Below are 26,516 nucleotides of genomic sequence, written 5' to 3'. Positions count from 1 at the left end.
GTTGCAGGGGGCAGGCGTTACCCAGTCTGTCCCGGTACTGCGTCACATGGGTCGGTGGGTTGGCCTTATGGGGTGGGAATGTAGCAGCGGTTATGTTAGGTGGCTGTTGGCGGTACAGGAGGGTTGCTGTCTCCGGGGGGCATGTGCAGGTGTTGCTCTGGGTCGTTGTGGTGGGACAGGTGTGTTTCGGGGTGGCCCTCTATTGGTTTTTAGGTGTTGCTGAGGTGGTGTGTGCGTGTTTTCTTGCGTGTTGCTGGGTTTAGTTTTTTTTTCCATATGGTTTAATTTTTTAATTTTTTATTGTTTTTTATTTTACTTGAATAAATTTCCATTTTTTTTTCCTTTCGTGATATTTGTGCTCATTTATGCTTTGCGCACAGTTTTGCTCGTGTCATTGGCAGTAACCACGTTTTGCAAGTGTATCTCTAGTTCGGGTACCTGCTGGGGAGTTGCTGTATTTGATGATGTCGCATTTTTGCGGCGCGCTGCGATGCCTGCGTAGTTCCCATAGCACAGCCGCCCCACAGCCTGTTCCTCCCTCGCCTGTGCTGTGGGGGCTGCCACCGTGGCAGCCCACGCTAGGCGAAGAGCTCGTGGGTGTCTGCGAGGGGCCGCGCCATGCTCTGGAACGCCCACTGCAGGATCCCGTCCCACGCACCCTGCGGGACAGCCCCGGGGGGTCATTCTCCCTTTCCATCCCACTCCCTTCCCCCCTGGGCTGTCCCTGCCTTGCCCACAGCCCGACGTCACCCTGTGGGTCACATCAGAAACGTGGTCCCTTTGGACTGACTCTGCCTGTTGGTGTCCCCTCGAGTGCCGTACCTCCCCCAGGAGCGCGTCGAGCTCGTCCCTGCCCAGCACGGGGTCGCCGCCGGAGGAGACATCCTCTGCCTGTGGGAGGAGACACGTCCTGCCAGCTTTCCTGCCTGCTCTCTGCCCGCACCCCTTTGGGTCAGGGCTGGTGACAGCATTCAAACCCTCACCCGGTGCAGCCTGAGCTCATGGCCCTTCCCGCACAGCTTCTCTACCTCATCTCCACCTACAGTCGGCCCATCCCTCAGCCGGCCTGAGCCATCGCTCCTCGGCCTCATCACGCTCTTCGTACCCAGGGCTACCGCCTCACCCAGCCTGTTTCCCACCGCCGGGGCCGGGCCCCGGTTGTACCGACCTTCGCTGCCTGTAGCGGGTGATCGCCAGCCGCTGCGGTGCTCTCCATGCTGCCTGTGTCTGTGGTGCCTGCGCAGGATGTGCAGAGCACCAGCACCCTACAACCGATGGGGGTGACACAGACCATCAGGGCAGCCCCTCTCTGGGAGAGGATTCAAGGCTGGGATGTGGGGGTTGGTGGGGGGCTCACCCGGGGTCCCTGCCGGGCGCGGGGCAGTGTCGGGATGTGGGGATCCGGGTGAAGCAGCGGTTGCAGACGCTCCCGTCACCTCCGCCCCGCCGGGTGCCACATGCCTCCTCCCCTGGGATCTCAGGGGGTCTCTCCGCAGCCATGTCTGCCTCCCGCAGCCGGCCTGGCTCAGCCGCGCTCACCACGCAGGAGCCGCACCGCCACGTCCCACTGCACAGCCGGAGTGGGGCGGTGAGGGACAGATGGGGGGCACCGGCGTCCCCATGGCACCCCGGGGCTCACCTGGGGACGCAGGGCAGAGGGGGCACCAGGCATGCGAGGTGGAAGGCCCTGGGGCAGCCGTCGCAGCAGATGAGCTCGCCACCGTCACCGCACGCCGCGCACTCGTCCTCGTTCTCCTGCCCCGGGGGAGCGGGCAGGGGGTCACCCCGGGTGTCACCGGCGGACAGCCTGCACCCATGGCTGTGGCAGGACTCGTGCTGGCAGGGGACCCCATCACCCACCGCGCCCCTTCGCCCTCTACCCCCATATCACCCACCCCACACCAAACACACCAACCCCCTTCAGGGCAGGGATTGCCTGTTCCTGGGGGGTTGTAGCCAGGTGACCCCCAGGTTGCCTGTGCTTGGCCAAGCCAAAGAGACTCTCGGGGCTCACCTGGTGGGGCGCGAGGTCCTGGCTGTGCATGGCGGGCACTGGCAGCCGGCCCTGGGGGTGCAGTCGGGGCTCCCCACTCTGAGGCCGAGAGAGGAGAGGGGTTTGGGGGAGCTGCCGGGACAGCCGGTGCGAGGGGATGCCCCCAGGCCATGGCCGTGCTGCCAGGCAGGGACAACCCCCCGCCACAGCCACAGGCAGCTGCAAAGTGGGGGTGAAAGCGGGTGTGTGTGGGGGGTCTGTACACTTTGGGAAGCCTTGGACCGGGCTGGGGGCTTCTGGCTGCGGCTTCTGCTCCTGGCCCCGGGCTCCTCGCAGGCAGCCGGGGCGTACGGCTCGTCCCTGGCTTTGGTGCCCATCTTGGAGCTGCCTGCAAGAGAGGCCAAGAGCAGCTCTGGCGGGGCCCCCTCCCCACCACCCCCCTGACTGGGGGCAGCTTCTGAATTTGGGGGCCAAACTGGGCAGGAGCTGGGCTGGGCTGGGCTGCACCTACCCGGCTCCAGCACATGTTTGATGAGGATGCCCTCGACGGCCCCGCGGGTGATGGGCACCTCGCTGCCTGCCACGGCCACCGCTCTCTGCACCGAGGCGGCCACTGCCTGGAGGGCTGCAGGCAGAGGGGCAGCTCAGCGGGGTGGGGGGCCCCCCCTGCTCTTGACTGCAGGCAAACAGGGGGCACAGGCAGACGCTGCCCTGGGGGGGTTCAGCACTCACCGCCGGCACGAGGGGTGCGGGGGGCATCCGCGCCCTCCGGCTTCTTCACGGTCTTCGCCTTTGCCAGGGGCCCTGCTGGGTTGTGAGGGTGAGCATCAGGGGACACTGCACCCCGCTGCGCCTCAGGGACCCCCCCAGCACCCCACCCCATCTCCATCCCACTCCGGGTCTCCGTACCAGGGCTGGCGACGTGCCGCGGGGAGGGCTGCGCCGCTCGGGCCCCGTCCCGCTCCTCGGGGGCTTTCCTCTTGCCTTGGGGTCTGTGCGGGGCTGGCACCGTGGGGCTGGGGGAGAGGCGCCTGCCACGGCGCTGCCGCCCCAGCTCCACCTCTGCAAAGGGGACAGGGAGAAGGACAGGCACAGCCAGCCCCGGGCATCACCCCTGCCTGCCGGCAGCCCCCGGGAGTGCCGGTCGTCCCCGTTCGTCCCCCTCCTACCTCTGGGGAAGGCGCCGCGGAGGGGCCGGAGCCGGGTGTACCGCTCCAGGTTGTAGTCCTTGAAGAGGACGGCCCAGAAGTCGCGGACGGCGGCAGCGTCGCAGCCCAGCAGCCAGGTGAGCAGCGCGTGGAAAGCGCGGTGGGAGCCCTCCCGCTCCGTCCGGCTCAGTGTCTCCTGCTGGTGCCACCGTGGCCCGTCGGCACGTGTCCCGGTGCCGCCAGCCGGCCCCAGTCCCAGCGGCACGGACATCCTCTCCCACCCCGCGGTCTCACCTTAAAGACGTGCTCGGGGACGACGTCGTGGTCGGCCAGGCCGTGCAGCAGCGGGAAAACGTCATCCACCGCCATGGCGATCTCGGTGCGGTGCAGCTTCAGCAGGCGCCGCAGGTCCCCCTCACCCGCCGGTCCCGCCATGCTGCGGGGACACCGCCGGGGCTGAGCAGCCCGCCCCGACGCTCCCCTTTAATAAGCCCCGGCCGCCGACAGCGGGAACCTCGTCAGGATCCTGCGGCCCCACTCATTTCTGTACGAGGCCGCGTAACCTGAGATCGCCCTGCCGCCGCCGGCTGTCCCTGCGGCATGGCTGGGCTTGTCCCCGCAGCACCGCTGCATCCCCAGCCCCGGCTGGGGGCCGGGCTGCTCCCCAGCCCGGGGCATCAACAGCCGGCGTGACGTTAGCTGCCGCTGCTGGTGAAGGACACCCAACCCCGCGGTGACCACGCTGGGGTGGCCGGGGAGAGGGGGTCAGCTGGGGTGCTGGCACAGAGGCTCCTGCCTCTCTCGTTCCCGCGGTCAGCCAGGCGTCACCCCAAAATTTCTGGACTTTCCACAGCACCTGCTTCTCTCATCCAGAAACTCGGCTGCGGGAGCATGTGGGAAGTAACGTCTTGACAGTGGGGGAAAATTGGAATATTTGTCCTGGCTACCTGCAAACCACCTTCTGCGGGCAGCAGGAAAGCGCTGACACCAAAAAAACTCCGCAAACATGGATTTGGGTACAATTACGGATGCTGAACAAGCAAACAGCCCGCGTGAAGCATCGCACTGCTGCCCGCCAGCGTGACGGCACCCCACGAGCGAGCCTGGGGATTACCTGGGCAGGCGCTGCCCACAGCTCTGTCGTCGCCCACTCCGGGAAATTGGGCAATAAAGTGATTTCATTGGAAATACGCAGCTGTAAAAAACTTGGAGCCGGGGGAAACTGGCTGCTTGGGAGCCTCGGGCATATAAAAGTCTGGGGGTCTGGCTGCTCCGTACCAAGCGTCCAGGAAAGAGAAAGCTCCAAAGCTCCCATCCCTCCTCCCGAACATTTGGGATTTCTCCAGGATTAATTTCCAGCCTCTCTCCCTCCGAAGACGTGTCCCTGCTGCCTGGAAGGCTCAGCCGGGGGTGCCGTGGCCGCGCACAGCCGTCCCCACACCAGTGCCTGATGCCCACAACAAAACCCAACCTGAGCGGGATGGGAAAGGGGTGTAGGGACAGTTACCAGTAAATCCTAAAAGACTGGAGCGGTATCCACTGGCTCCAAAGCTGTGCCAGGAGGAGGCGGCTGCTGTCCAGAAACTCAGGAAGAATAATAAGACAACACCCTCTGCGAGAGCAGGAAATACCCTCATACATTTCTGGTTAATAAATTAATGTGTTTACCCACGGAAACGCTCGCCCCAAGGCTCCTTTCAGGATTTGGGGTGACTCTTCCTGTGGAGGCACCAGGAGCCGTGGGATGGAGGTTGGGCAGGCGCCGTGCCGGCTTGCTGTGCCCCGTGCCAGGATTTCGGCGTCCAGCGCTGCCGTGGTGGGGACGGCTTCACCACCGCCTGCCCGATGTGCCCGCCCAGGGGGCAAAACAGGGGTGTCAGGCGAAACAGGAGGTTCATCTCCCCTCCCGGAGATCCCCCGCAGCCCGGCCACAGGTGCTGAGCACAAGCACGCTCATGACACGGTTTCGCAGGTCTGCTCCACCCTTCCCGGGAAAACCATTTTTCCCAGTGTCCCACCTGCAGAGCCACCATTTGTCACCGTCACCCTGCGTTAGCTGCCTGGCACCTCCAGGACAAGGCTCCAGCGCTTGCTGCAGGGCAGTCGGTGGCTGTCCCCTCCCCACGCCCACCCACCCGCGGCTACGGGACCTCCTTCGTGGGCAGGTGCTGCTCAAAGAAGCCGTGAGCCGCGTGCCCACAGCGCTGGGCTCGGACTTGTTTTAAATTCCAACTTTGTGACTGTTTCTGTGCTCTGAATCACAGACAGATTGTTTTCCACATCCAGCCCGCTCAATAGTGCAATAATTTGCATTTTGGGTTGGTTTTTTTTTGTGTTCCTTCCCCTTTCTGAGACGCTACGCAGGGGGCAGAGCAGCAGCTGCCATGCAAAGAGGCACGTACATCCTGGGAAATCAGACGGGTATTTCTGTATGACCTCGCTTACAGCAGACCTCGGCAGCTGTAAGGTACTTGTAAGGGCTGTGAAAAGTCAGCTTTCGCTTGCAGGGGGGTGTAAAACCCTCCCTGGGGCTGGCACGAGCCCTGCCTGGCTGCGAGGGCCCAAGGCCGGGGTGCAGAGGAGCAACGCTTGGACTTCGGGATGCCCTCTCTTTTCTATTGCTCCCCTTGCAGAAATCGGAGCAAAAGTTTCAAGGTAGGCAAGCTCAATTTGAGGCTCAAATCTGACTGCGAAGGCTGAAGATGTTTCTCCACAAACGCCCAGTCGAATCACCAATTCAGCGTCCATCAAAAGCGTTTGCAGGCCCTGGGATGAACCTTGATTCCCTCCTCCCGTGAAAAGCTGTTGAAGCAAACGCACCCTTCCCAGATTTCTTCCTTTCCCATTTCCCTTCCACGCCGACGTCCCGTGGTGCGAACCGTCACCCTGCGTTCCTCTTGGACACCACCTGCCCTGTGCTCATCTCATACAACACGTCCCCGAATCAGTCAGCAGAGAACAGGCAGAAGCAGGGAACCCACCCGCGGGATCACCCCAGGAAGGCAGGGTCCCCCCCCTTGTCTCCGATCCCAACCCCCCCATGCCTGAAGCACACCGAGAGCCCAAGCGAAACGCGGCCGTCACGCGCAGAGGTTTCATCCCTCTCCCCTTACCTTCGGCTGCTCCAGGCTCCAGGATTTTTGGTAAAAAAAGGGCTCCAGGTGGGGCCCCGATCCTAGACTCCCATTTCTAGCAGCTTCCCTACCACTGCCCCACGCAGTCCGGATGAGAGCGGGTCCACCTGCACGCTGCACGGCTGCTCCTGCAAGAGCCCAGGAGGGAGAGCTGGAGTAGAGAAGATTTATTTTAGCTTCAGTTTCCTCTTTCCTCCCCCTTTAGAAAGAAGAAACAAAAGCCCAGAGGTATGTTATATTAATTTATTTGGGACACACCAAAAAAGGAAAGTCAACAACTGTTAACGTACAAAAGTACAGAATCCTGGGACAAGATTTACTGTCCTGATTAAAAAGGCACCATGGTCCCAAAGAAGAGTAATCAGAATACATCATTTAGAAATCTTCCCCCTGTTGCAGCAGAAACAGAGCCAGGCTTTGGCTCTATCCACAGTCAAACCCAGTTAAAAAAACAAGTATGATTTAAATGTGATAAACACTGCTCAGCCTGTACAAGATGTCATGAAAAGAATCACAGCCTAGAAGATGGTCGGACTTTTTTTTTTTTTTTTGCTTCTTTTTTTTTTTTCTTTTTTAAAACAGCAAAGGTGACAAACCACTAAGTGTATAACTGAGGAAGACAGCAGACTTCTGACGTCTTCAGCTCGACTTTCTGTAAGACACGTCAGTTAAACTGAAACCAGAAGGCTGAGTGTGGGGCTTCTGAATGAAATGTAATTCCCTGTGGTATACAGGAAGTCAGATTCGACAACCTTAAATTCCCTGAATCCCTGAAAATCATAAAGCACTATACAGCTGTGTTCCATATTTGAGTCAACCCTGGTGGATTTGTTTTACACAGGAGCATTTATACCGTCAGCTATCTTTGTAATACAAAGGGGGTTTTACAGCAGTTATTAAAAAAATTCTACTTCGGCGAGGTCCGAGCTTGGCTATATTCCCTGCTGAAACAGAGCTGCTGGTGTAAAAGCCCAGTGAGAGGCTCAAGTCCAGCATCTCAGGGCTGGAAGGCAAATAGTTTAAACGTGACATAATTTGCACGGGGAAGTCAGTGAAGCACGTCAGAGAGAGGAGGAGAGAGAGGGCTGCAAACTCTCAAGCAGCGGAGGCTGAAGGGTGTTGCAGAACGTGGGTGCGTGCTATTAAACCTGTAACGACACTACGAGTGATGCGGAATATACTCAGTTCACTAAATATTTTGGAGCAACTTACCATGAAGAACTTCTCAGAGACACAGAATAAGGATCCCGGCAACTACTAACGAGCAAGGTCACTGGGAAGCCGATGCATCGCTCGGAGCCGGACGGATCCCTCCGTAGGCGGAGGGTCGGAGCAGAGGTACGCCGGAGCCTGCCTGAGCAGCGCGGCCGGGGCTGCCGCCGCCTCTTGCGCTCGCTAGCTCTGCTGCGTCCCGGTCGGACCAGCAGCTGATTTGCGTTTCATTCCTCCTTTAGCATAGGACTTCAAAGCAGTCCAAGGACTGATTCATCAAAAGTAAAGGAACTGTCAAAATTATTCGTACATGCATTTATTGTTAAAGGGAGCAAAAGCCAAAGAATGAAACAGCACAAGTTAATGTCAGTAAAATGATGTGCAGGACGGAGAGGAAAGAAACGGGGAAAAGCTGAGATACTGGAGTGGGGAAACCAACATTCACACTGAAAGGTAAATTTGAAAACCAGGCAAGTTTGCGCTCTTTCTACCAGAGAACTTCTGTGGACAAACAGAGACTTGGGGTTTTTAATTTTCAGTGTAGTCTGGCAAGATTTGGGAATCTCACCAGAGAGATCTCCAGCACTGGGTTTCACTGAAAGCTCAAGTCTCTCATCTTTAAAAACCAGTAAAGCAACTCTAACTAAAAACGGCAGATACCCTCGTACTGCGGGTATCTAAAATCACAGACACGTCACTGCTCAGGATGTGGGCAAGAGGGTTACGCTTTGTTCAAACAAACTCTGGGTGGAAAACTACCGTTTCCACCCTGCTGGTCTGCACGGACCTCGGGGGGCGGAATAGCAAGCCCAGATTCAGGTGCCTTTTGCTGTAAATACCACAGCTACCCACACCTGGGAAGGCTGCTTCTTCCCTATATCCTAAGAAGGCAGGATAACAGTTTATAAAATTCTTCCCATCTTAAAACTAAATAATGCAATTTGCATCCTTCCCCCTATCTTATCCCCCCCAGAAAATAAAACATTACCACTTCATTTAGGATTCACACCTCAGATCCTAGATTAGGGACTTCATGTTAAAACTCATCCAATTATGGGAAGGTTTATCCTGATCAAGGAAACGTCATTAAAATAGAATCTAGAATAAAACATTCAGAATCAACAACGCTTTTACAGCCAAAGCACTCAAATGTCTCCTGATCTCTCTCTCCCCCTCCTCAAGCAAGAGAGCAATCCCTTCACAAAACCGCAGGGTGCCCCTCCGGGACTGGGTAATACAAGCTGAAAACCAGCTTCCTTCCTCGCAGAAATGCCAAATTCTGCTGAAAGGGGCCGAGCACCTTTCACTCCCACCGAAACCAGCAGGAGTTAGGGCTTTTCAGCACACAAATTTTCTATTAGGAACAAGTCCAAGTTATTTCCCTGCAGTAAATCCGAGTCCTGTTTCGTACTGTTAGGCCACCACTGGCTCAGAAACGGTGAGAGACTTCCAAAAACCCACTGATGTAGACAGGACCTTGGAAGAAGAGGCTTATATGCTACGTAACCTTAGATCATCTGCTGTGTTTGAGCCTTCGCATCATTAGCTGCTGACTACTTATCCTTCCAAATTCACATGTTTTAGTCCTTGCCGCTCTTGTCATCGTCCCAGTGCTCCTCCCCGGAGGCAGGATGTTCCTGAGCTCTGGCTTGGGGATCTACAACAATCACTTCCGATTGATGGTGGGATTTCAAACTTGCCTAACGTGTGCCACCTCGTACTCCAGCAGCTCTGCCTGCCGACCGCGGCATGCGCTAGCAGTTTTCGACCTTCTCCACAGTCTCGTAGAACCCAGGCCTAACTCTCCTGATGCTCATCCGTATATGCTGGCACTCTAGGGGCATGGCGGCGCTCGCAGGAGTCGCGGTGCACCGGCGCTTCCTTCTGCCCCGCAGCGAAAAGGCCGGAGCCCCGCCGTTCTCCTCCTCTGCGGGGTAGGATTCATCCACGCTCGTGCCTTCGTCTGATTGCTCGTCACTTTTGTATTTCACTTCCTTCGCTTTGTTGCCTTCCTTCTCCTCCTTGGCGAGCTTTCTGAAGTGCTCCAGACATTGTATCTTTTGTCTTCTTTCCATCATCTTCAATTCTTGCTTGTCTGTGAAATCTTCATAGTACATTTTTCTTTCGCTTCTTTGATCTTCAAGAAATTTCCACTCGATGCTAGTCATTTTTATTCCACTGTATTCCTCCAGTTTATTTCTCATCTGCGCGTCTGTACAAAATACGTCAAAGAGCTTCTCCGAACTCTCATTGAATTTGTCTGCTCGCTCGGTAAAAGCCTGGTTCTGTCTCTGCTTTCTGGTCTGATACAATCTGGTAAACTCCTCGTACATTTTGAGGATAAGTTTCTTTATATTTTGCGTCGCGATGGTGTGCAAGTTGCAAATCAACCAGTGCTCTTGCAGGTGCTCAGCAAGCAACTGGGCCGCATCCTCTTTGGACCGCTGGGCCTGGCCAGCTCTTTTGGGCTGCAATAAATACAGCATGTTCTGAACCACATCCTTCTTGGTTGGCAGTATTCCCTGGGTGAAACCTGAAGACTCTACATATTCAACAGTCCCCAGAGTCTTCCGTGCTCTCACCTCGGTATCCAGTGATTCCATCACTGCTTGTTTATCTTGTAGTTATGACATAATCTGAAAGATGAGGGGGGGGGGGGGAAAGGAGTATGTCAAATGAAGCTTTTTTTTTTTCTGCAGCAAAAATAAACAGATGAGAAAACGTGCTCAGACCAATAAGATCTGGGATTTTATGGTGTACTCCGTTGCTGTTGGACGGCTGCTGCGTCAGCCCAGCCCATTTAAACATCTGCACGTCGAGACTATCTCGCTCCTCTGTGCGGTTCTTAAAGCCTAATACGGTGTGTTTGTTTATGTTAATTAGTTTTTAATTGGGTTTGGGACTTCATATTGTAAATTACAGTAAATCAAGACCGCCTAGGGCACCGGACTTCAACGCCGGCACGCGAAGGCAGGCATGCCTCGACACCGGCTGCACCGCAACACTGCACAGCTCCTCCCGCGCGGTACGGGGCTGCCTAAAGCGGGAGAGCTCGTTTCCCCCGCGGCTCCTCTGGCCTTGCCCCCTCCCCGGGAGCGGCCCCGAAACACCCCCTCGCTCTCCCGGTGCCCTCCATCCCCCCCCGCCCCCCGACTGAGACACCGCCCGCAGCACCGAAGCCTCGGCTGAGGATTACTCATCGCAGCCCGCTGCGGCCCTGCCTAGGCCCGGCCTGCCCCGCAGCATGACTGGCACTTTTCCCGGCCGCACAGGCGGCGCGGGGAGCCGGGGCGAGCGGCATCGCAGCCCGCAGCTCTTCAGCCGCGGCTCGGCCCGTCCGCCCGCCGCCGCCCCGGCCGAGGGGGCCCGGGGAGCCACAAGGCCCGGGCCCGCCGAGGACACAGGGCCCGGCGCGGGCCCCGGGCAGGCCCCGCGGGCCTCCCGCCGCTTCGGCCCCCCTCGGCCGGCGGCTCCCGGAAGCGGGGGCGCGCCGGGGGCTGCGGGATCGCCACCGGGGGAGCGGGGCCGGGGCCGCCCCCACCTCCCCGCGGCCCGGGGCCCCCCGCAGCGCTGAGTCACGGCGCGGTGCCAGGAGGGCCCCGGGCGCCGCCCGCCCGCCTCGCCTGAGGCCTCCTGCGGGCCGCGGGCCCCAGGCGGGGGTCGGCGGAGCCTGGCGCGCCCTGCCCCCGGCCCGGCCCGGCCCCTCCCCTCCCCGGGGCTCACCGCCATCTTGGAGGGGGGTCTGCGGAGCCTGCGCAGGAAGGAGCGGGGGGAACAGGCCGAGGTTGCCGCCGCCATCTTGGAGAGGGGCAGCGCCGCGGCGGCTCCCGCCCGCCCTCTCCCGGAAGAGCCGCCCCCGCCGCGCGCGTCTCGACGGCGCGCGCCGGAAGTGCGAGCCGCCTCGCGCCTGCCCCTTCCGCCCGGCGCGGCGGCACCGGCCGCAGGATTGGCCGCGCGGGGAGGAGGGAGCGGCGCGTGAGAGTGAGCGCGCGGCGGTGCCGCGGCCCCGACACCCCCTCACCCCGCGCGCTGCCGGCCCCGCCCCCCCCCCCGGCGCCTCCTGGCGGAGGGGAGGAGGAGTCCCGCGCGGACCCCGGGCGGAGCCGATTGGCTGCGCCGCGGGCGCTGCTTTCCGGGGGCCAATGGGAGCCCCGCGGGCTCGGCGTCCCGCGGCCAATGGGCGGGCGCAGTGCGGGCCACGAGGACGAGGGGAGCTGATTGGCCGCTGCCCAGGCGGCGGGGAGCGGATTGGCGGGCGGGCGGGCGTCGTGGCGGCGGGGAAGGGAGGAAGGAAAGAGCTGATTGGGGGGTGCTGTTACCGTGCGGCAGGGAGGGGGAGCTGATTGGTTAGTGCCGTGACGGGGGAAAGGAGGGAGGGAGCTCATTGGTGGACGCAATGCCGGTAGGGCAGGCAGGAGGGAGCTGATTGGTGGGTGCTGTGGCAGTGGGGCAGGCAGGAGGGAGCTGATTGGTGGATGCTGTGGCAGTGGGGCAGGCAGGAGGGAGCTGATTGGTGGTGCCATGGCAGTGGGGCAGGCAGGAGGGAGCTGATTGGTGGGCTCTGTGGCGGTGGGGCAGGCAGGAGGAGCTGATTGGTGGAGCCGTGGTGGTGGGGCAGGCAGGAGGCAGCTGCCTGGCCCCTGCCATGGGCACCCACACGTCTGTGCCCTGTGGTGCCAGGGCGGTGGCAGCAGCGGGACGGTGACAGCAGCGATGGGTGCCGAGACGGAGCTGGTGGAGGCGCGGCGCGACGCGTCGGAGGGGTGAGACCCCACCCCGCCCTGGTCCCCCCCTCCCCGCCCCCCGGCCCCCCTCACCCGCTGCCTGCGCCCCGCAGGAGGGTCTACCTGGACCACAACGCCACCACCCCCCTGGCCCCCGAGGTGGCCCAGGCCGTGCGGGATGCCATGTGCCAGGCCTGGGGCAACCCCAGCAGCTCCCACCCTGCAGGTAGGGCCCCGGGGGAGTGGCCATGTTGGCTCCCTGCTGCGGCCAGGTCGAGCCCTGTGGCCATGGGAGCCCTTGGCAGAGCTGCCGGATCTCGTCCCACAGGCAGGAAGGCAAAGGAGCTCATCGGCAGCGCTCGGGAGAGTCTGGCGAGGATGGTGGGAGGCCGGCCGGAGGACATCGTCTTTACCTCGGGGGGCACGGAGGTGGATGACCCCCCTTCCCGGGCACCCCTGCCCGCCACCTCCTCTCAAGCAAGCAGTGATGAGGAGGCTGGCGACGAAGGGCGCCGCGCTTTCTCTGGGCCTTCATTTTCCTTTCTGCCTTCATCTCTTCAGGCAAACAACATGGTGATCCACGCTGCCCGCAGGCACTTCCATGAAAGCCAGGCCAGGCCGGGGGACAGCCGGGGGACACCGCACATCGTGACGTCAAGCGTGGAGCACGACTCCATCCGCCTGCCGCTGGAGCAGCTGGTGAAGGAGAACCTGGCGGGTGAGCGGCAGAGGGACCCCAGGGGACAGGCTGGGGACGTCCGGCCGCAGACTGGGGTTTGCGAGGGGGGCTTTTCTCTGCTGGCGTTTTTGTGGAGGAGGGCGGGGACCCGCTTGCTCCGTGATATTCCCTTTCTCCCCCCAAAGGGCGCTGACTCCCCACACAGTGCCCCCATTCCCTCAAGCTGGGTGCATTACCCTGTTGGCATCCAAGGCTGGCCCCAAGAGCTGCTGTGCTCTCTGCCTGCGCACCAGCTGCCCGCACAGCTCTCCCGCCCGCTCTGTGGGGCACAGGCAGCCCTGGGCGCTGTCGAGCTTCCCAACAAACCTCAGGGCTTGTTTCTTGGCTTGCAGAAGCCACCTTTGTGCCTGTGTCCCCACGAAGCGGGCGGGCTGAGGTGGATGACGTCCTTGCCGCCATCCGGCCGACCACCTGCCTGGTTTCCATCATGCTGGCCAATAACGAGACTGGGGTCATTATGGTGAGTCTGTGGGCAGCAAGAGGGACGGGGTGGGGACATCCTCGCAAAAAAGTGCTTGATAGGGGAGAGCAGACGGTCCCTGGGACGCAGATCCTCTTTCCTCCCGCCAGCCTGTCACAGAGCTGAGCCAGCACGTCCGCGCCCTCAACCAGCGGAGAGCGGTGGAGGGGCTGCCCAGGATCCTGGTGCACACGGACGCGGCACAGATGATTGGCAAGGGGCGCGTGGACGTGCAGGAGCTGGGGGTGGACTATCTCACCATCGTGGGACACAAGGTATAGCCCTGTTCACCCGGCCCAGCCACTGTTCACCCTCTAAGACATCTCTGTTGGGGTGCCAGGGAGACTTTGGGTGCCCCCCACGGCTTGATATCTCATCAGTGGCCAAAGTTTTCCTGCTGGATGGTGCTCTGAAGAGAGTCTTCAGCTGGGTGACAAGGCTCCTGCAAGTCAGGGGACCTGTCTGGAAGGGGGAGCAGGAGGAGGCCAGGGGCAGGAGACAGCTCTGCAGCAGCCTGTGCCTGTGAGACGGGCAGGGGTCAGCACTGGAGGGCACTCGAATTTGGGCAGGAGTACAGGAAAGGGACACCTGGCAGTGTCCCTGGGGTCACCGCGGCTCTTTCTCCCCGCAGTTCTACGGCCCGCGGATCGGCGCGCTCTATGTGCGTGGCCCCAACACCACCACCCCGCTGCACCCCATGCTCTTCGGAGGGGGACAGGAGAGGAGCTTCCGGCCGGGGTAAGGTGGCTGGGTGGTGGCTTGGAGAGCTGGGCCTCCGGCTGGTGGCCAAACCACACGTGGCTACTTAGCCTGAGCTGAGCTGGCCGCTGTGTCACCCGCCAGCCCTGGGGCGGGCAGCCCAGCACAGGGAGATGGATCCGTGCGTGGGAACTGCGGGAGCCTGATGCACAGGCTTTGCCGCGGGAGCAACCGCAGGGTGGGACTGCCCCCTTCCCAACCACCTCAGAGAGGTGTCCAGGACCCCCTGCCAGCGGTGAGGGGTCCCACGCAGGGAGTGTCTGTGCACTGAGGTTGGGTTTCTGGTCTGGAGAAATAACTCACTGCTCCCTCTTCCCTTCCAGCACCGAGAACACCCCAATGATCGCTGGCCTCGGCCGGGTGAGTCAGTGATGGTCACGGGTGAGCGGTTCCCTGGGGGTGCTGCCTGGCGGAGCCAGCACGGAGAGAGCCACCTGTGCACCCCGGTCATTAGAAATGACAAAGTCGGGGTGCGGGAGGGCGGGCGAACTACCGGGAAAGGAGATGGGGCTTTCTGGTGCCAAAGGAGGTGCTTCGGAGCCCTGGCAGAGGGCAGTCACGCAGCTCACGTGGCTGTTGGGGGACGCAGGGGACCTGGCAATTGCGGGGGCTGTTCCCGGGCTGGACTCAAATGCCAGGGAGCCGCACACGGAGGGAGGTGTCGGAGGGGTCGTTGACGGAGCCTGTCTGGGTTTTCTCTCCTCAGGCTGCAGAGTTAGTGAGCAAGAACTGGGAGGCCTACGAGGCTCATATGCGGGATGTTCGGGATTACCTGGAGGCCAGGCTGGAGGTGAGCAGACCTGGTTTCTCTTTGTCTCTCCCCTCCCGGGGTCTCAGCCTGCGGTGTGGGGCCTGGAGCCAGGGTGGGTATGTGCCTCTGGCCCTGCCGCCTCCTCATCAGGACAAAGCTGCTCATGAACCGAGTGGTTCACAGCCCTCTTGATTTCTCCAGGCCTCCTTTGGGAAGCAGAGGATCCACTTCAACAGCCACTTTACGGGCTCCAAGCGACTCTGCAACACCTCTAACTTCTCCATCCTGGGCCCAGGCCTTCAAGGTAGCTCTTACCCCACAGCTGCCCCATGATGGTGCCCATGGAGCCAAGCACCTGCCCCGCAAAGCACCCTGTGGCTAGAGACCAGGTGCTTGGCCGTGGCTTGGGCAGGGAGGTGAGGCAGGTAGTGGCCCTCGGAGAGAGCCTGGGTGCTGGGAGACCTGTGCTTGTGTGTGCTGCAGGGCGAAAGGTGCTGTCTTGCTGCAAGACGCTTCTCGCCAGCGTTGGGGCTGCCTGCCACTCTGAGAAAGGGGATCGGTAAGAGCTGGCTTTGCCAGGCCCAGGGCGTCTTCCCAGAGGAGAGCGGGTGAGAGGGAGGGAAATAGGACAGGGAAAGGGACCGTGGGTGGCTGTGGGCAGCGTCACCCGGAGCAATGAAGGTGCAGAGCTTTCCAGAGGGGCTGAAGGGCTGCGAAGGAGGTTATTGCAGGAGACAGCTGGAATGCTTGACTGCTGCTTGGAAGGAGTTTGTCCCTCCTGGCTTTGGTGGTCCAGCTGAGCTTGGAAGTACTCTTCAACGTCTGGCACTGCCAGAAGAGAGTCTGCCTTGTGTCTGTCTGTGTGTGCCTGGCTCACCCACTCAAGCCCAGTTTGGGTCTCCAGTGGACTCCTTGGGGCTGTATGGGGACAGCAGGTCGTCTAGAGCAATGCCCTGTAGACATGGCAGAGCTGCCAACCCATGCGGACATGGGAGAGGTTCTTCCTTGGAGGGGAAGAGCCAGATCCACCACAGGGCAACAAGCCCAGTGGGAGCAGGTGCCTTTAGAAAGCGAGCAGGGCGCTGTGCAGGAGACAGGTTTGCCTGGAGTGCATCTGCAGATGTGCTCCCTCTTATGGCTTGGTGAAGCTTTCTGGTGATGCATGTGCTTCCTTGTCCTTTGAGTTAAACCTGCTCACCCCGGTGTCTGTGTTTCAGGCCCTCCTTGATTCTGCTCAGCTGCGGGATCCCCTACGACGTGGCACAGAACGCCTTGCGGCTGAGCGTGGGGCGAGACACCACCCGGGCAGACGTGGACCTGGTTGTGCAGGACCTCGTGCAGGCTGCGGCACAGCTGGACCAGGACCAAACCCTGTAGACCCCAGGAATCGCTCCCCAGCCGTCACCCAGGTTCTCGGGATGGGATTGTGCCCTGCTTGGCCCCTGGGTGCTGGCTGCCTGTGTCAGTTTGGGCTCAGGTTTTGGCAGGATTAGTTTTGCACCTGATCCCTAAGCGGAACTGACCCAGCTTGCACTTTGTGATCGTGGATCAGACGTTGGGGGAAGTGGCAGCTGGTGGCAGGAGGAGGAAGTGGGATCACCCGTTTCGGCAGCAGTGTGCTCTTAGGTCTGCTTAGCTGCGTGTCAGCTTGCATTCACAGGGATCACGGCGGGGCTGGCACAGCTCTGCAGCACGTGCGACTCGAGCAGAGAAGCTAGCGCAGGCGCTGGAGGCAGCAGGGAGCTGTGCCGAGGAGGGGGCTTTGCTGCTTTGGGGCTGGGGCAGCTCGTCAAGAACTTGCTCAGGACTCTGTCGTCCCCACTGCACGCTGCAGCCATTTGGGGAGTCTCGCTGTCGGGTGCTCCTCGCGTGCCAGCATGTACCCAGCTGGCTGTGTGCATGCGTGCGCGTTGGCATGACGGTGTCTCAAAGCTCGACTCCCTCCAGAGCGTAACAGGCATGGAAGCCATAGGAGATGGAGCCTTTTGCCCTGGTTGCTTTCCACAAAGGAAGCTTTCCCGCTGTCTTATCCCTCAGAGCAGGAAAGACCATCTGCCCCAGAGGGAACAAGGAGTTGCTAGAAGCACAGCAAGATTCTGGGCTGGGAACTGCCCTGCCCCTGCCAGGCCCTAAGCTGCCAAAGGGTTTTTTGGCTGGGAAGGTGTTGGGCATGGTTTTCCCAGCACTGCGTTGCGTTACCTGCTCCCCTTCCTCCCGTCCTTCCTACAGCGGGCAGAGCTCCTGTTGCTGGCTCCACGCGCTCCTAAAGGAAACAGAATTGTCGGGGCAGCCGTAACGGTGCCAGCACCCGAAGAAACGTGTCTTCCCTGCGCGACCCAGGCGGTCGCTCTCACCACTGACACAGGAGGACACAAGTGTCACACGGATTAGGAGCGTTGCCGGCTGGGCTGACTGATGTCGGGGAACCTGGTCTCCCTGGGTATTCACAGAAATAAAAGTGACTGCTGCTGCTGTGGCTTCTTCCCAAGTAAAATGTATTTTCCATGGTGTTTTCTGTGGGGGAGGCTGGACTGGTTGGGGTCATCTGGGTGATGTCTTTTCCCTCAGAAAATGCTCGTGTCCCAGAACAGGCACAGTCCGCTGGAGTGGGGAGGTGCCCGCTGGTCCCGGTTTGCCTGGAGCCCATGGACACAGATTCTTAGGCGCTGGTCTTTCTCTTTACTAGCCATGCATTAGCACGGCCAGGAAGACTATTTGCAACCATAAAACCCCGGGGCTTTTTGTAAATCTAATTTCTAACTGAAGTGTTAGGACCCAAGCACACTGACTTAGTCAGTGGATGCCCGTCAGGCTGTTCAGCGTTACCGCCGCCGCTCGCGCCTCAATCTCAAATGCAATCTTTTCTTTTTCCTTTTTTTTTTTCTCCCTTGCGTAACAGTCAAAACCTCTTTTAGAAGAAGTGGTTCCATAGAAAGAATATTGCTCTGCTTCAGGGATAGACCTTTTATCTATCATGGACCTTACAGTTCTTGGGGACCTTTCTTTCACAGCTGTGGCACAACTGGAGATCCAGTTTTTGGGGCTCTCTTTCCCCCACAGGAGGTCTGGCCTGCATCGATTCAGACAGAAATTTAACCACAAAGCACAAAAAGCTTTACTGACTTATTCTTTATACACACAGGAAATGCAAGTTTTAACCACAGAAATATTAGCACTACTTCATTTAGAATATTACAGCCAAAGCATAGGAAGTGTTACAGAGGATATGAATATTCTGGTTGACCATTTTAATGGTTTTACTGTTCATCTTCCTACTACCACGCTGCACAGGAATGAGAGTCACTAGCGAATCCCTCTGTCTCCGTATTGCCTTATCCAAGGAAGGTGAGGAAGAACATGCCTGTGACTTGGCCTGCACTTCTGTGGGCCAGCCTGTGCTTCCGCTCATGCACCCTACGTGCCGGAGACAAATAGCCTGTTCTCGTATGACAAAATGTCAGCGGTTGTACGCAATAGAACAAATTCACCTGTCATGGAAGTCTGGAAATACCAACATTGCTACCTTAGCTGTGAATTTAAACAGTAGAGAGAGGACCTGACCACTAGGCTAGAACACCACAGAGTTGAAATATGTTACTTTCACGTGGTCACGTAGCCAGAATCGGATGGCAAAACCGCAATTCATTTTATGGAAGAATCCACAATCTCCTGATAATCTTGTCTTCCTAAATTCTTCCAGGACAGTTTATAACACGCAAGGAAAAAAACACTAACCAAAATAACCGCTCCCCCGACAAGGTCATAAGCACCTGGGAAGATCCGCAACACGACAAGCTGCAGGACCATGGCGATTACTATCTCCAGGTGCTGTACGGTGCTGACCAAAGCAGGGTGGAACTTGCTCAGGGCATAGTAGACCCCCAGGAACGCTGCTGTGGAGCACAGGCAGATGGCAAGGAGATAGCTCCAGGTTTCTCCATCCAGTGGGACGATTGGCTCTTGAAGTAAGAACATGGTGGACGCTCCCCACACCATTCCCGTCCAGCTAAAGGTGAACAGTGCCGTCCACATGCTGATGTTATCTTTGATTGACCTATACACGATCATGGAGAGAGCAGTGGTCAAACCTGCCATAACGGTCATGGTGTAGCCAAAAGCTTCCTTCCAGGTGCTCAGCAAAGAGTTCTCCTCCTTAATGATGTTGGGGATCATGACCAGACAAACGCCAAACACGCTGCCAACTACAGTAATTATGTCTATGTAAGCCATTCCTTCATCTATGAGTAAAAAAGCCAAAATGGCACTGAACACTGTCGTGGTAGCCCTCCACATAATGGTCCCATTGCTGGGGGGAACTATAGAGAAGGAGGTGTAAGCACAGGTAATAGAGATAACATTGCAGACCCCATAGAAGAAGAGCCGGAGTCTGTACCCTTTGGGGCCAAAGGGAGGCTCATGGTAATAACATACAACAGTAATGGACAGCACCTGTAAGACTGAACGGATGAAAATTAACTCTAGGGATGGCACTTTGGAACGATCAGAAATTAATCTTGTAATTAGAGCCACACATCCGTGAGCCACAGCAGATCCGAAAAGGACTACCCACGTTTTCCTCGACTGCAGTATATTTCCTTCAGGAAGATGCTGGGATTGCCCGATCTCATCGGGTTTTGGCAGTTGTGCTGGCTGAAGCTTGGTGTCTATTGTACCAAAAAAGGTCCTTTCTCTCTTTTTCCCATCACTCAGTAGTCTTTTCTTAGGATTATCCTCCATAAATACTCCAGTATCTTCACTAACATCCTCATATCCCTCTTCTCCTGGCTGGGGATAATGAGAAGTATATTTCACTGTTACTGTGTTGGGATGAATTTTCACTCGCTTTTTGACTGGGTATTTTTGGGAAGACGTATCCATGTCCTCAGAGAAACGTCCTGCTCTTAAGAAAAGAATGGAGAAGCACTGTTATTTTTATTTAAAGAATAATGAGAGATTCATTAGTATGGAAATGCTGCTAGTGTTTACAAGCTGTTTTTATCAAGCGAGTGCAAGTACTAGTAGATTGTTCTTGGGTTTGCTTTAATTTTCCGGTGAGTTACTGCTAAATACCTTTGATAGTCAGGCCATTTGGGTCTCCTTGAAAGCCAACCGTGGAACTTCATTTTAGTCACTAGTTTTTGAAAATTATGTATATTCTCATTATGTATAGTACGTATAATGCATTCTAGTATATTCTTATTCTAATGAGAAAGTTCTCTTGCTAAGCTCTTTGGACAGTAAATACCCTGTAATTATGAATTATACTTATTGTTAATTGCTCGCTAATGTCACAAGATTATGGAAGAAATTTGGCTGGAGGAGATGATCGCCTTGCTTCTAAACTGACAGAGAGCAACGCAGGGAAATAGGGAGTATCCCTGAGCAATTCAGCAAGTTAGCATATGAATAAACACCACATTTTTGAACAATACTTTGACAGTGTTAAAAATTCTTTCTTCTTTTCACATCCTTTTATTTCCAGTGATTGATTTTGCAACAGATTTGTTCTTCAAATACGATTTTTTTTTTTAAATGGAGAAAATTTAGAGGGGCTGATCCAGACTACTAGCCAGACCTTCCCGTGGCAGACATTTCAAAACCACAGCAACAAAACCACCACCCTTCTGTCTCCTATTAAAGGTCCATTTCACACTACCCAAGCGGCGCGAGCTCTCCCCTCAGAGCCCCCGATTTGTGCACACCACCGTGACACACGCAGCGACACGCGTGGCGCTGCCTGTGTCACAACGGCGGCATCAGCCTCCCAAAACAAGCAAGCAAGCCCTTCACCAGCACAAACTCCGCTGTCACGGGTGCGTGCAGCCTGCCCACAGGGAGCCCACCTGTGGCCTTAATTCCCTCCAGCTCTCTGCTGAGCATGCCATCGCTGTCCCCAAGGCCAGTGTGACGGCACCGGGGCAGTTTAATTCAGGCACGGGGATGTCAATGAGATTACTTTGTTTCCGCAGCGCCCTCCACCATCTGCACAAAGAGCCCTTCCACATGAAGTGGCAGCAGGAGGAATGCAACCTTTCCTGCCTTCTATTCGCCCCAGCAAATAAACCCACGCAGACCTTACCTGCAACTGAGAGATTTAATCCCACGCCAGAAAAGGAAAACACCTCTTGGTCATCTACATCTTTGTCAGGGTGTCTAAACAGAAACAGTAGATGCTCTCAGGTATCAAATAGGAAAGGTTACTATCATCTCAGCACAGAAAGGAATGCCCAAGGGAGGCATGAAAAATTCTGCTTGTTTTTGAAAGCTGAAAATTTGAGAAGCACTAGCATGCTTTTGAGGCCGTGCTCCTTGGGAACTGGCAACCCTGGTGCATCATTATGAAAAAATCACCACCACAAAACCCAAAACTTTAGACGGAGAGAAAGCAATCAGTGTCATCTTGCCAAGACCACTCCTCAGCCATCTCTCAGAATTATTGATGGAACAAGTGGTGGTTTTGTGAGCATAAGGTTCCTACAGCTTAATAACAAGAAAATTCACCATCCCCTGCCTGCTGTCCTGCCTCACCAGCACTGTGGACGAGAGGATGCCCGGGAGGACCCATCCTCCCGATCCAGTCATCCATCCCCAGGAGCTGAGCCCAGCCCTGCAGGCAGCAGCAGTTTGGCCTCTGTGGTGTCAGCAGGGGATGGGTATGGACAACCCCACGGTCCTTGTCCGCAGGGAGTACCGAAGCACCAGAGCAGGTGGGTCCTGAAGGTACAAGACCACAGCCGAGTGGACAATTGGGCTGAACAGCACGACGGCGGTTTGTCAGGGAGACCACAGATCAACAGGCAATGTAAAAGTGGGTGCAATAGCTCTTCACAGAAATACTTAAAAATATCGTGGCCAGGTTCAGCCTTTGCGTTTCCTCCATCCGTAATCTGTGACAGCCAAGCACTGCCTGTTTCTCCTGGCAAAAATAATTTACATAAGAAAGGGACATTCTTCCTTTTTCCTCCCAGGCTGAGTGTTTATTGAACCCCCTGCTATACCCAAGCTAAGCTGTAGCCTACTTCTTGCAGGCAGAGTGAATCCCTGGTAGGGATCCCGATGGACGGGAGTGGGGAGAGGCGCAGGCACCGAGTCCCAGCTCTGGAGGAAGGCAGCAGCACCAGTTTGGACCTGTACAAGTAAGGAGGGTACCCTGGGGCACCACCCTACTCTTGCTCTGGCAGACTATGCTCCCAGCCCTGAGATACCTCACTGAAGCAGAGATCGGTAGACATCAGAGGGTCTGAGGACAAGAAACACCCTCGTCTATGCTAGCACTCCAGTTCACGTTTCTGCTGCCAACCCATTTTCAGCAGAGCTCAGCTGAAAAAACAAAGCGTACCCAGTACGCCGCTAAATGGTGGAGGAGCACTCCACAGTGCCCATTTAACGTACCGTTTAAATACTGCAAGAAACGTGAGAAGAAACAGCTGAAATGCCAAGGAGAGTAAATAAAGAGGGTAAGAGCTGGGTATCAGCTGCACTAGTGGGCAGTTCAAACAACCCATCAAACGTTTAAAAACACCCTACCAGAAATCTACCCTGGTCTCACCTGCTACTTGCCCTTGTTCCTCAGACAAGTTGTTAATTTCAGATTCTTTTTATATGCAAATGCAAAATGCACTGAGTGACTCCAGGAAGGCAGTGATTTTCACAAGCACAGCTTTTCTTACCTAACATTTTCATTGTGTTATAAATTCACAATTCTGCCTTGCTGTCCCTACATCTTAAAAAAAATTAAGATCTTCTTGATTTAAGGCACAATATATGGATGGGGAATAAAGTAAGTGGGAGGAAAAGAAGACAAAAGGTGCACAACAGGCATTATTATTAGAGTGACAGTGGATCTAGCCTGTATAAACTCCGTCATTTCATTAAGAAACAGCTGAGTACATGCTGCAACTATTGGTTCATGAAAACAAAACCAAAATAACTAATTTTTTACCATTAGCATACAATGGTAACTTTCTTGCTTTCTGAGTTTAGATTACATTTTTTTCCAACAAATATAGAAAAGGGTACAGAAAAGAGACAAAATGCAGTTGCAAATTTAGTACTGGACCTGTGTAATGCATTCAGAGATCTCTCTGGAGGAAAACAATAGATCATGAGCATGTAGCTCAAAATGGCTGTCCTATACAGACACCGTATGCCCTCCAGTATTCTTCAGCACTAAGAATGCCAACAGTTGGAAGGTCTGGAAAGTGGAAGGGCAAACACATGAGAAATGAGAAAGGCAGGAGATGAGAAGTAACAAAGAACAAAAAAGAACAGGAACATTTAAACCAATATTTAATTTTCTCTACTAAATACTGAGTATATGACAAATGTTTCGCCAACTATCACACCGTACATTTATTTGTACTCTTTGGTGACCTCGCTTTTCTTCACCAGTGAGAATTTCAATGGAGACTGTGATTAGTGCATATCCCAAATCCATTATGTTTTTCCCAGCCACAAATTTAAAATAAACGGATACCAGCACAGCCTAAGCAGAAAACTTGCCACTTCGCTTTCTGCTAGTGCCTTTTGTGGAGATCACATGAAGTTTTTATTTTTCTTCGTATCTGGAAACATAGAATGGTTTATTTGCATTTTCTATGAAAAACAATTTGATTTTGAATCAAGTTTAATACAAGGCTGAAGATTAAACACTATGCAAAATTCTCATGTTATATAACAAAATGAACTTTCCCAATTCAAACGGCAACCTGCGACACTCATTTAAATTACCAGCTCAGGAAAATCACTGACTGTCAAAGCGTGAACCCCGTTTTCCCATGGGTGAACAAATAATCACAATGGATTCAATAAACGCCACAAATCATCAATAAAATACACACCATGATTTCTTTTAAAAGAAAAAAACCCAAATACTTCCCCCCTCTCCCCCCATCACTACACATATGCTGATTAGCAAGGCAAAAATAGGTGACTATATGCCACTTGACTGCTGGGGGGTGGGAGGCTGAGCTCTCCTTCTTGCCGTGCCTGAAGGAATTAAGGCTTCGAGGTCTGACTGGTGATTCTAACCACCAATTTTCAATAAACTCACAGAAAAATACTCTCATCTTCTGCCAGATTGGTCAAAATCAGTCAGCCTACTGAAATGTTATTACGAAAGATTTGCAGACATGGCAATTACAGTCTTTACGAAGTGGAAAATGGGAAGCCAGCTATCCCCGTGCCCTGAAAGGCAGGCCTCACAGGGATGTTCTTTTGCCTCTTCTGTGGAAAATCCCCCAAATCCTGACCAGGTTAGACTGAGATTACCAGAGGGCTGTAAGCAATCTCCATGTTTACTATTTTCGCTGAATATTATACGAAGGAAAGACCCACTCCACCCCTACAAACCCATGTAACTGACTTGTGCCACCTTCACTAAGCACCTCCCTGCACAGTGCATTGCCTTCTCACAATGTAGGTTTTCCTTTTGATTCCTATCAGGTGCAAGAAAATCTCCTAAATTCCCGTTTCAGCACCCTCTCCATTACACCACCTTAACCTTTCTGGAGATTCTTCGGTGCTTGATAGTTCAGGCAGTGGCACATGCCAAGGGATCTACACTCATGTGATGTCTGACTAGTGTAACACAACGTGAACCGAGGGGGAAGAAAAGACAACATAAGGTGCACAGCAGGCAATTAAACCTTGGTATCACTGAAACGGCGTACCTTTCTGCTACGCTTTTAAACTATTTGGTAAGGTGCACGCTGGAAAATCAGAGTACCTTTATCTTTTTAGCCAGATGGTCTTGCTATATCAATCAATTTTATTAAAAATATATGCAAAGAAACTCAAGTCTTTATTAAAATTTAATGAATAATAAAGGCTATTTAAGAAAATTAAAGAGCAATTATATGAAAGGAGTTTTAGTACTTAAGCACAAGAGCAAACATTATACACAAACCAACAAACCAGGATCCCATGTCTTCAAATTAATTGGGTCACGTCCAACAGCACTGCCTAAGGGAAGAGCCAGTAAATCCAGAATTCAAATACAAACCCTACACTTAAGCCCCACGAATTGTCAGCACATTCCTGATAATATTTTGCTACCCAAAAAACAACCTATATGTGTGCTAGCTCGCTAAAGCTGCCACATGCGATTTCAATGGGATTATATGTGACACCTTTAATTTCCCTTGCTTTCACCAACCTATTCTCTTGCTGTATACGGGCTCCAAATGCATCCGGTTCCATGAAAAAATACTCTTCTCTAATTTCTGCACTCACGTCTGTTGCCTGCTGCAACTACTACCTCTGCTGTAGCAATACTTGCATTGAGTGATTTTGGAAGAAGAGCCACTTTGCATGCAAACTTCCCATTCCAAAAACCCAAATCTGAACAAACCCCTTTAGATTGCAATTCCAGGCATGGGGGAAAGAAGGGAGAATACATCAACACTTAAATATAGTCTCCTACAGCATACGAAAATAGCTTGGCTAGATAGAAGAAAGGCCTTAAATCGTACATTACAATGGGCTGAAATAGAGCACAAGAAGGTTTACTAGAAAAGATTACAGGTTAAGATTTATTTAAAGCTTACTGCTTTTTATCTTCTCCCAACAAATTGCATAAAACCTGGCAAGGCAGCAAGCTAGTGCGATTGAGGTGTGTGCAGAAGGGCTTGCGGGGACAGCTGGGTGAAAAACGGGAGACGGGGGCTCAGAGTTGTACACGGAGGATGGCGCAAGCTGCGAGGGCAACTCTCACGTTTGCACCACCAAAGAGAGGATAGCTAGGAAAGGAAGCAGGGCATCTCGAATGAGAACACGGAGCAGGTTCAGTAAAGCTTCAGAAAATCTGAAGCAGCAGCAGCCCCGCGCGGTGGCCAGGGCAGGTCTGGCGTCTCGGCTGGGAGGCGGGCGGATGAGTGGCTGCTGCTGCTCGGGCTCCTTCCCCGCCAGGCCCTTCCCTCGCCGCCGGCTCTGCAGCCCGCCCGCTGCGAGACTCGCCCGCTCCTGCTCCCAAACACTTACCGCTGCCGAAACACCCGCCCGGCGCCGCTGCCTCAGGCCGCCGCGCCCTCAGCGGCCGCTTCCCACCTCTCCCATGCCGGGAGACCCCGGGCCCCCCCTCAGCCCACGGGCCGCATCGCCGCGACCCCGGACCGGGCGAGCCGCCGAGGAGAGGCCGCCCCTCCGGCGCCCAGGCAGAGCGCGGCAGCGAGCGCTCCAGCAGGGCCGCAGCCGCCGGCTGGGAGGGCGCTCCGGCCCACCCCGGGGCCGCGCCCCGCCGCCTCACGGAGCCCGGCACCGCCCCCCCGCCCCTCCCACGTTCTGTCGCGACAGACGCCCGCCTCAGCGCGTGCCTCCCCCCTCCCCGCGCGGTTTCCTGTCACCCTGGCGACGCCCCGCCCCCTCAGTAGCAGCGCTAACGGCCGCCTTCCGCCCCGCGGCGGCGCGCGGGCGGCGGCGGCGCGGCGCATGCGCGGCGTTTTCGCGCGAAAGACGTTTGCGGCGCCCGCGTGCCGCGCGCCGGGCGGGGCCGCCCCGACCTGCGGCGCCCCCCGCTCCCTCCCCCCTCCCCGCGCGGCGGCGGGCGGGCAGTGGCGGCGCGCGGGCGCCAGGGGGCGCTGGGGGTCCGGCGCGCGGC

At 56.1% G+C, this 26,516-nt stretch overlaps 4 protein-coding genes across 9 annotated transcripts; 1 reads left to right on the top strand and 3 right to left on the bottom strand.

The window, feature by feature from the left end:
* Positions 1 to 437: 437 nt before the first annotated feature.
* Positions 438 to 10,104, bottom strand: AIRE (autoimmune regulator). Its single transcript, XM_075157942.1, has 13 exons — positions 10,070 to 10,104; positions 3,998 to 6,426; positions 3,436 to 3,577; positions 3,163 to 3,337; positions 2,903 to 3,055; positions 2,726 to 2,797; positions 2,257 to 2,618; positions 2,015 to 2,092; positions 1,640 to 1,755; positions 1,358 to 1,567; positions 1,169 to 1,265; positions 823 to 891; positions 438 to 659 (listed from the first exon to the last, which is right to left on the bottom strand). Exons 2-13 carry the CDS (start codon positions 4,147 to 4,149, stop codon positions 579 to 581), a joined length of 1,707 nt encoding a protein of 568 aa, XP_075014043.1. The 5' UTR covers positions 4,150 to 6,426; positions 10,070 to 10,104; the 3' UTR covers positions 438 to 578.
* Positions 6,505 to 10,090, bottom strand: LOC142085735 (uncharacterized). Its single transcript, XM_075157951.1, has one exon. The coding sequence runs from the start codon at positions 10,088 to 10,090 to the stop codon at positions 9,242 to 9,244; it is 849 nt and encodes a 282-aa protein (XP_075014052.1). The 3' UTR covers positions 6,505 to 9,241.
* A 1,304-nt stretch (positions 10,105 to 11,408) lies between the features above and the next one.
* On the top strand, positions 11,409 to 17,414 carry SCLY (selenocysteine lyase). Of its 3 annotated transcripts, XM_075157943.1 has the most exons (14): positions 11,409 to 11,468; positions 12,168 to 12,250; positions 12,325 to 12,437; positions 12,540 to 12,640; positions 12,773 to 12,929; positions 13,283 to 13,410; positions 13,521 to 13,685; positions 14,042 to 14,148; positions 14,493 to 14,529; positions 14,876 to 14,959; positions 15,122 to 15,224; positions 15,404 to 15,479; positions 16,138 to 16,329; positions 17,150 to 17,414. In XM_075157943.1, the coding sequence occupies exons 2-13, from the start codon at positions 12,201 to 12,203 to the stop codon at positions 16,295 to 16,297; spliced, it is 1,281 nt and encodes a 426-aa protein (XP_075014044.1). In that variant the 5' UTR covers positions 11,409 to 11,468; positions 12,168 to 12,200; the 3' UTR covers positions 16,298 to 16,329; positions 17,150 to 17,414. The 3 variants fall into 3 exon arrangements, with proteins under 3 accessions (XP_075014044.1, XP_075014047.1, XP_075014045.1); XM_075157946.1 differs by lacking the exons at positions 11,409 to 11,468; positions 15,404 to 15,479 and having other exon boundaries at positions 11,871 to 12,250; positions 16,138 to 17,414; XM_075157944.1 differs by lacking the exons at positions 11,409 to 11,468; positions 12,325 to 12,437 and having other exon boundaries at positions 11,872 to 12,250; positions 16,138 to 17,414.
* Positions 17,415 to 18,011: 597 nt separating this feature from the next.
* SLC35G2 (solute carrier family 35 member G2) lies at positions 18,012 to 26,137 on the bottom strand. 4 transcript variants are annotated; one of them, XM_075157949.1, is made up of 4 exons: positions 25,901 to 26,130; positions 23,271 to 23,484; positions 21,000 to 21,073; positions 18,012 to 19,820 (listed from the first exon to the last, which is right to left on the bottom strand). In XM_075157949.1, exon 4 carries the CDS (start codon positions 19,796 to 19,798, stop codon positions 18,563 to 18,565), a length of 1,236 nt encoding a protein of 411 aa, XP_075014050.1. In that variant the 5' UTR covers positions 19,799 to 19,820; positions 21,000 to 21,073; positions 23,271 to 23,484; positions 25,901 to 26,130; the 3' UTR covers positions 18,012 to 18,562. The 4 variants fall into 4 exon arrangements, with proteins under 4 accessions (XP_075014050.1, XP_075014048.1, XP_075014049.1 ...); XM_075157947.1 differs by lacking the exon at positions 23,271 to 23,484 and having other exon boundaries at positions 25,901 to 26,137; XM_075157948.1 differs by lacking the exons at positions 23,271 to 23,484; positions 25,901 to 26,130 and adding an exon at positions 22,470 to 22,734.
* Between the last annotated feature and the right edge of the window lie 379 nt (positions 26,138 to 26,516).

The sequence above is a fragment of the Calonectris borealis genome, chromosome 9 (assembly GCF_964195595.1).
Source record: "Calonectris borealis chromosome 9, bCalBor7.hap1.2, whole genome shotgun sequence".
NCBI lineage: Eukaryota > Metazoa > Chordata > Aves > Procellariiformes > Procellariidae > Calonectris > Calonectris borealis.
Note: the sequence above shows the minus strand (reverse complement) of the source record. Positions and strands in the feature narration are given on the sequence as shown.

Excerpts from the sequence above, each read along its gene's own strand:
- AIRE (XM_075157942.1), bottom strand. The coding sequence starts at position 4,149 with ATGTTTGCGGAGTTTTTTTGGTGTCAGCGCTTTCCTGCTGCCCGCAGA. Across the intron at positions 3,578-3,997 it reads TTTCTGGATGAGAGAAGCAG|CATGGCGGGACCGGCGGGTG; the intron begins GTGCTGTGGAAA and ends GTGTCCCCGCAG. Across the intron at positions 1,266-1,357 it reads GCGCCCGGCAGGGACCCCGG|GGTGCTGGTGCTCTGCACAT; the intron begins GTGAGCCCCCCA and ends CATCGGTTGTAG.
- LOC142085735 (XM_075157951.1), bottom strand. The coding sequence starts at position 10,090 with ATGGAATCACTGGATACCGAGGTGAGAGCACGGAAGACTCTGGGGACT.
- SCLY (XM_075157943.1), top strand. The coding sequence starts at position 12,201 with ATGGGTGCCGAGACGGAGCTGGTGGAGGCGCGGCGCGACGCGTCGGAG. Across the intron at positions 14,149-14,492 it reads GAGAGGAGCTTCCGGCCGGG|CACCGAGAACACCCCAATGA; the intron begins GTAAGGTGGCTG and ends CTTCCCTTCCAG. Across the intron at positions 15,480-16,137 it reads CACTCTGAGAAAGGGGATCG|GCCCTCCTTGATTCTGCTCA; the intron begins GTAAGAGCTGGC and ends TCTGTGTTTCAG.
- SLC35G2 (XM_075157947.1), bottom strand. The coding sequence starts at position 19,798 with ATGGATACGTCTTCCCAAAAATACCCAGTCAAAAAGCGAGTGAAAATT.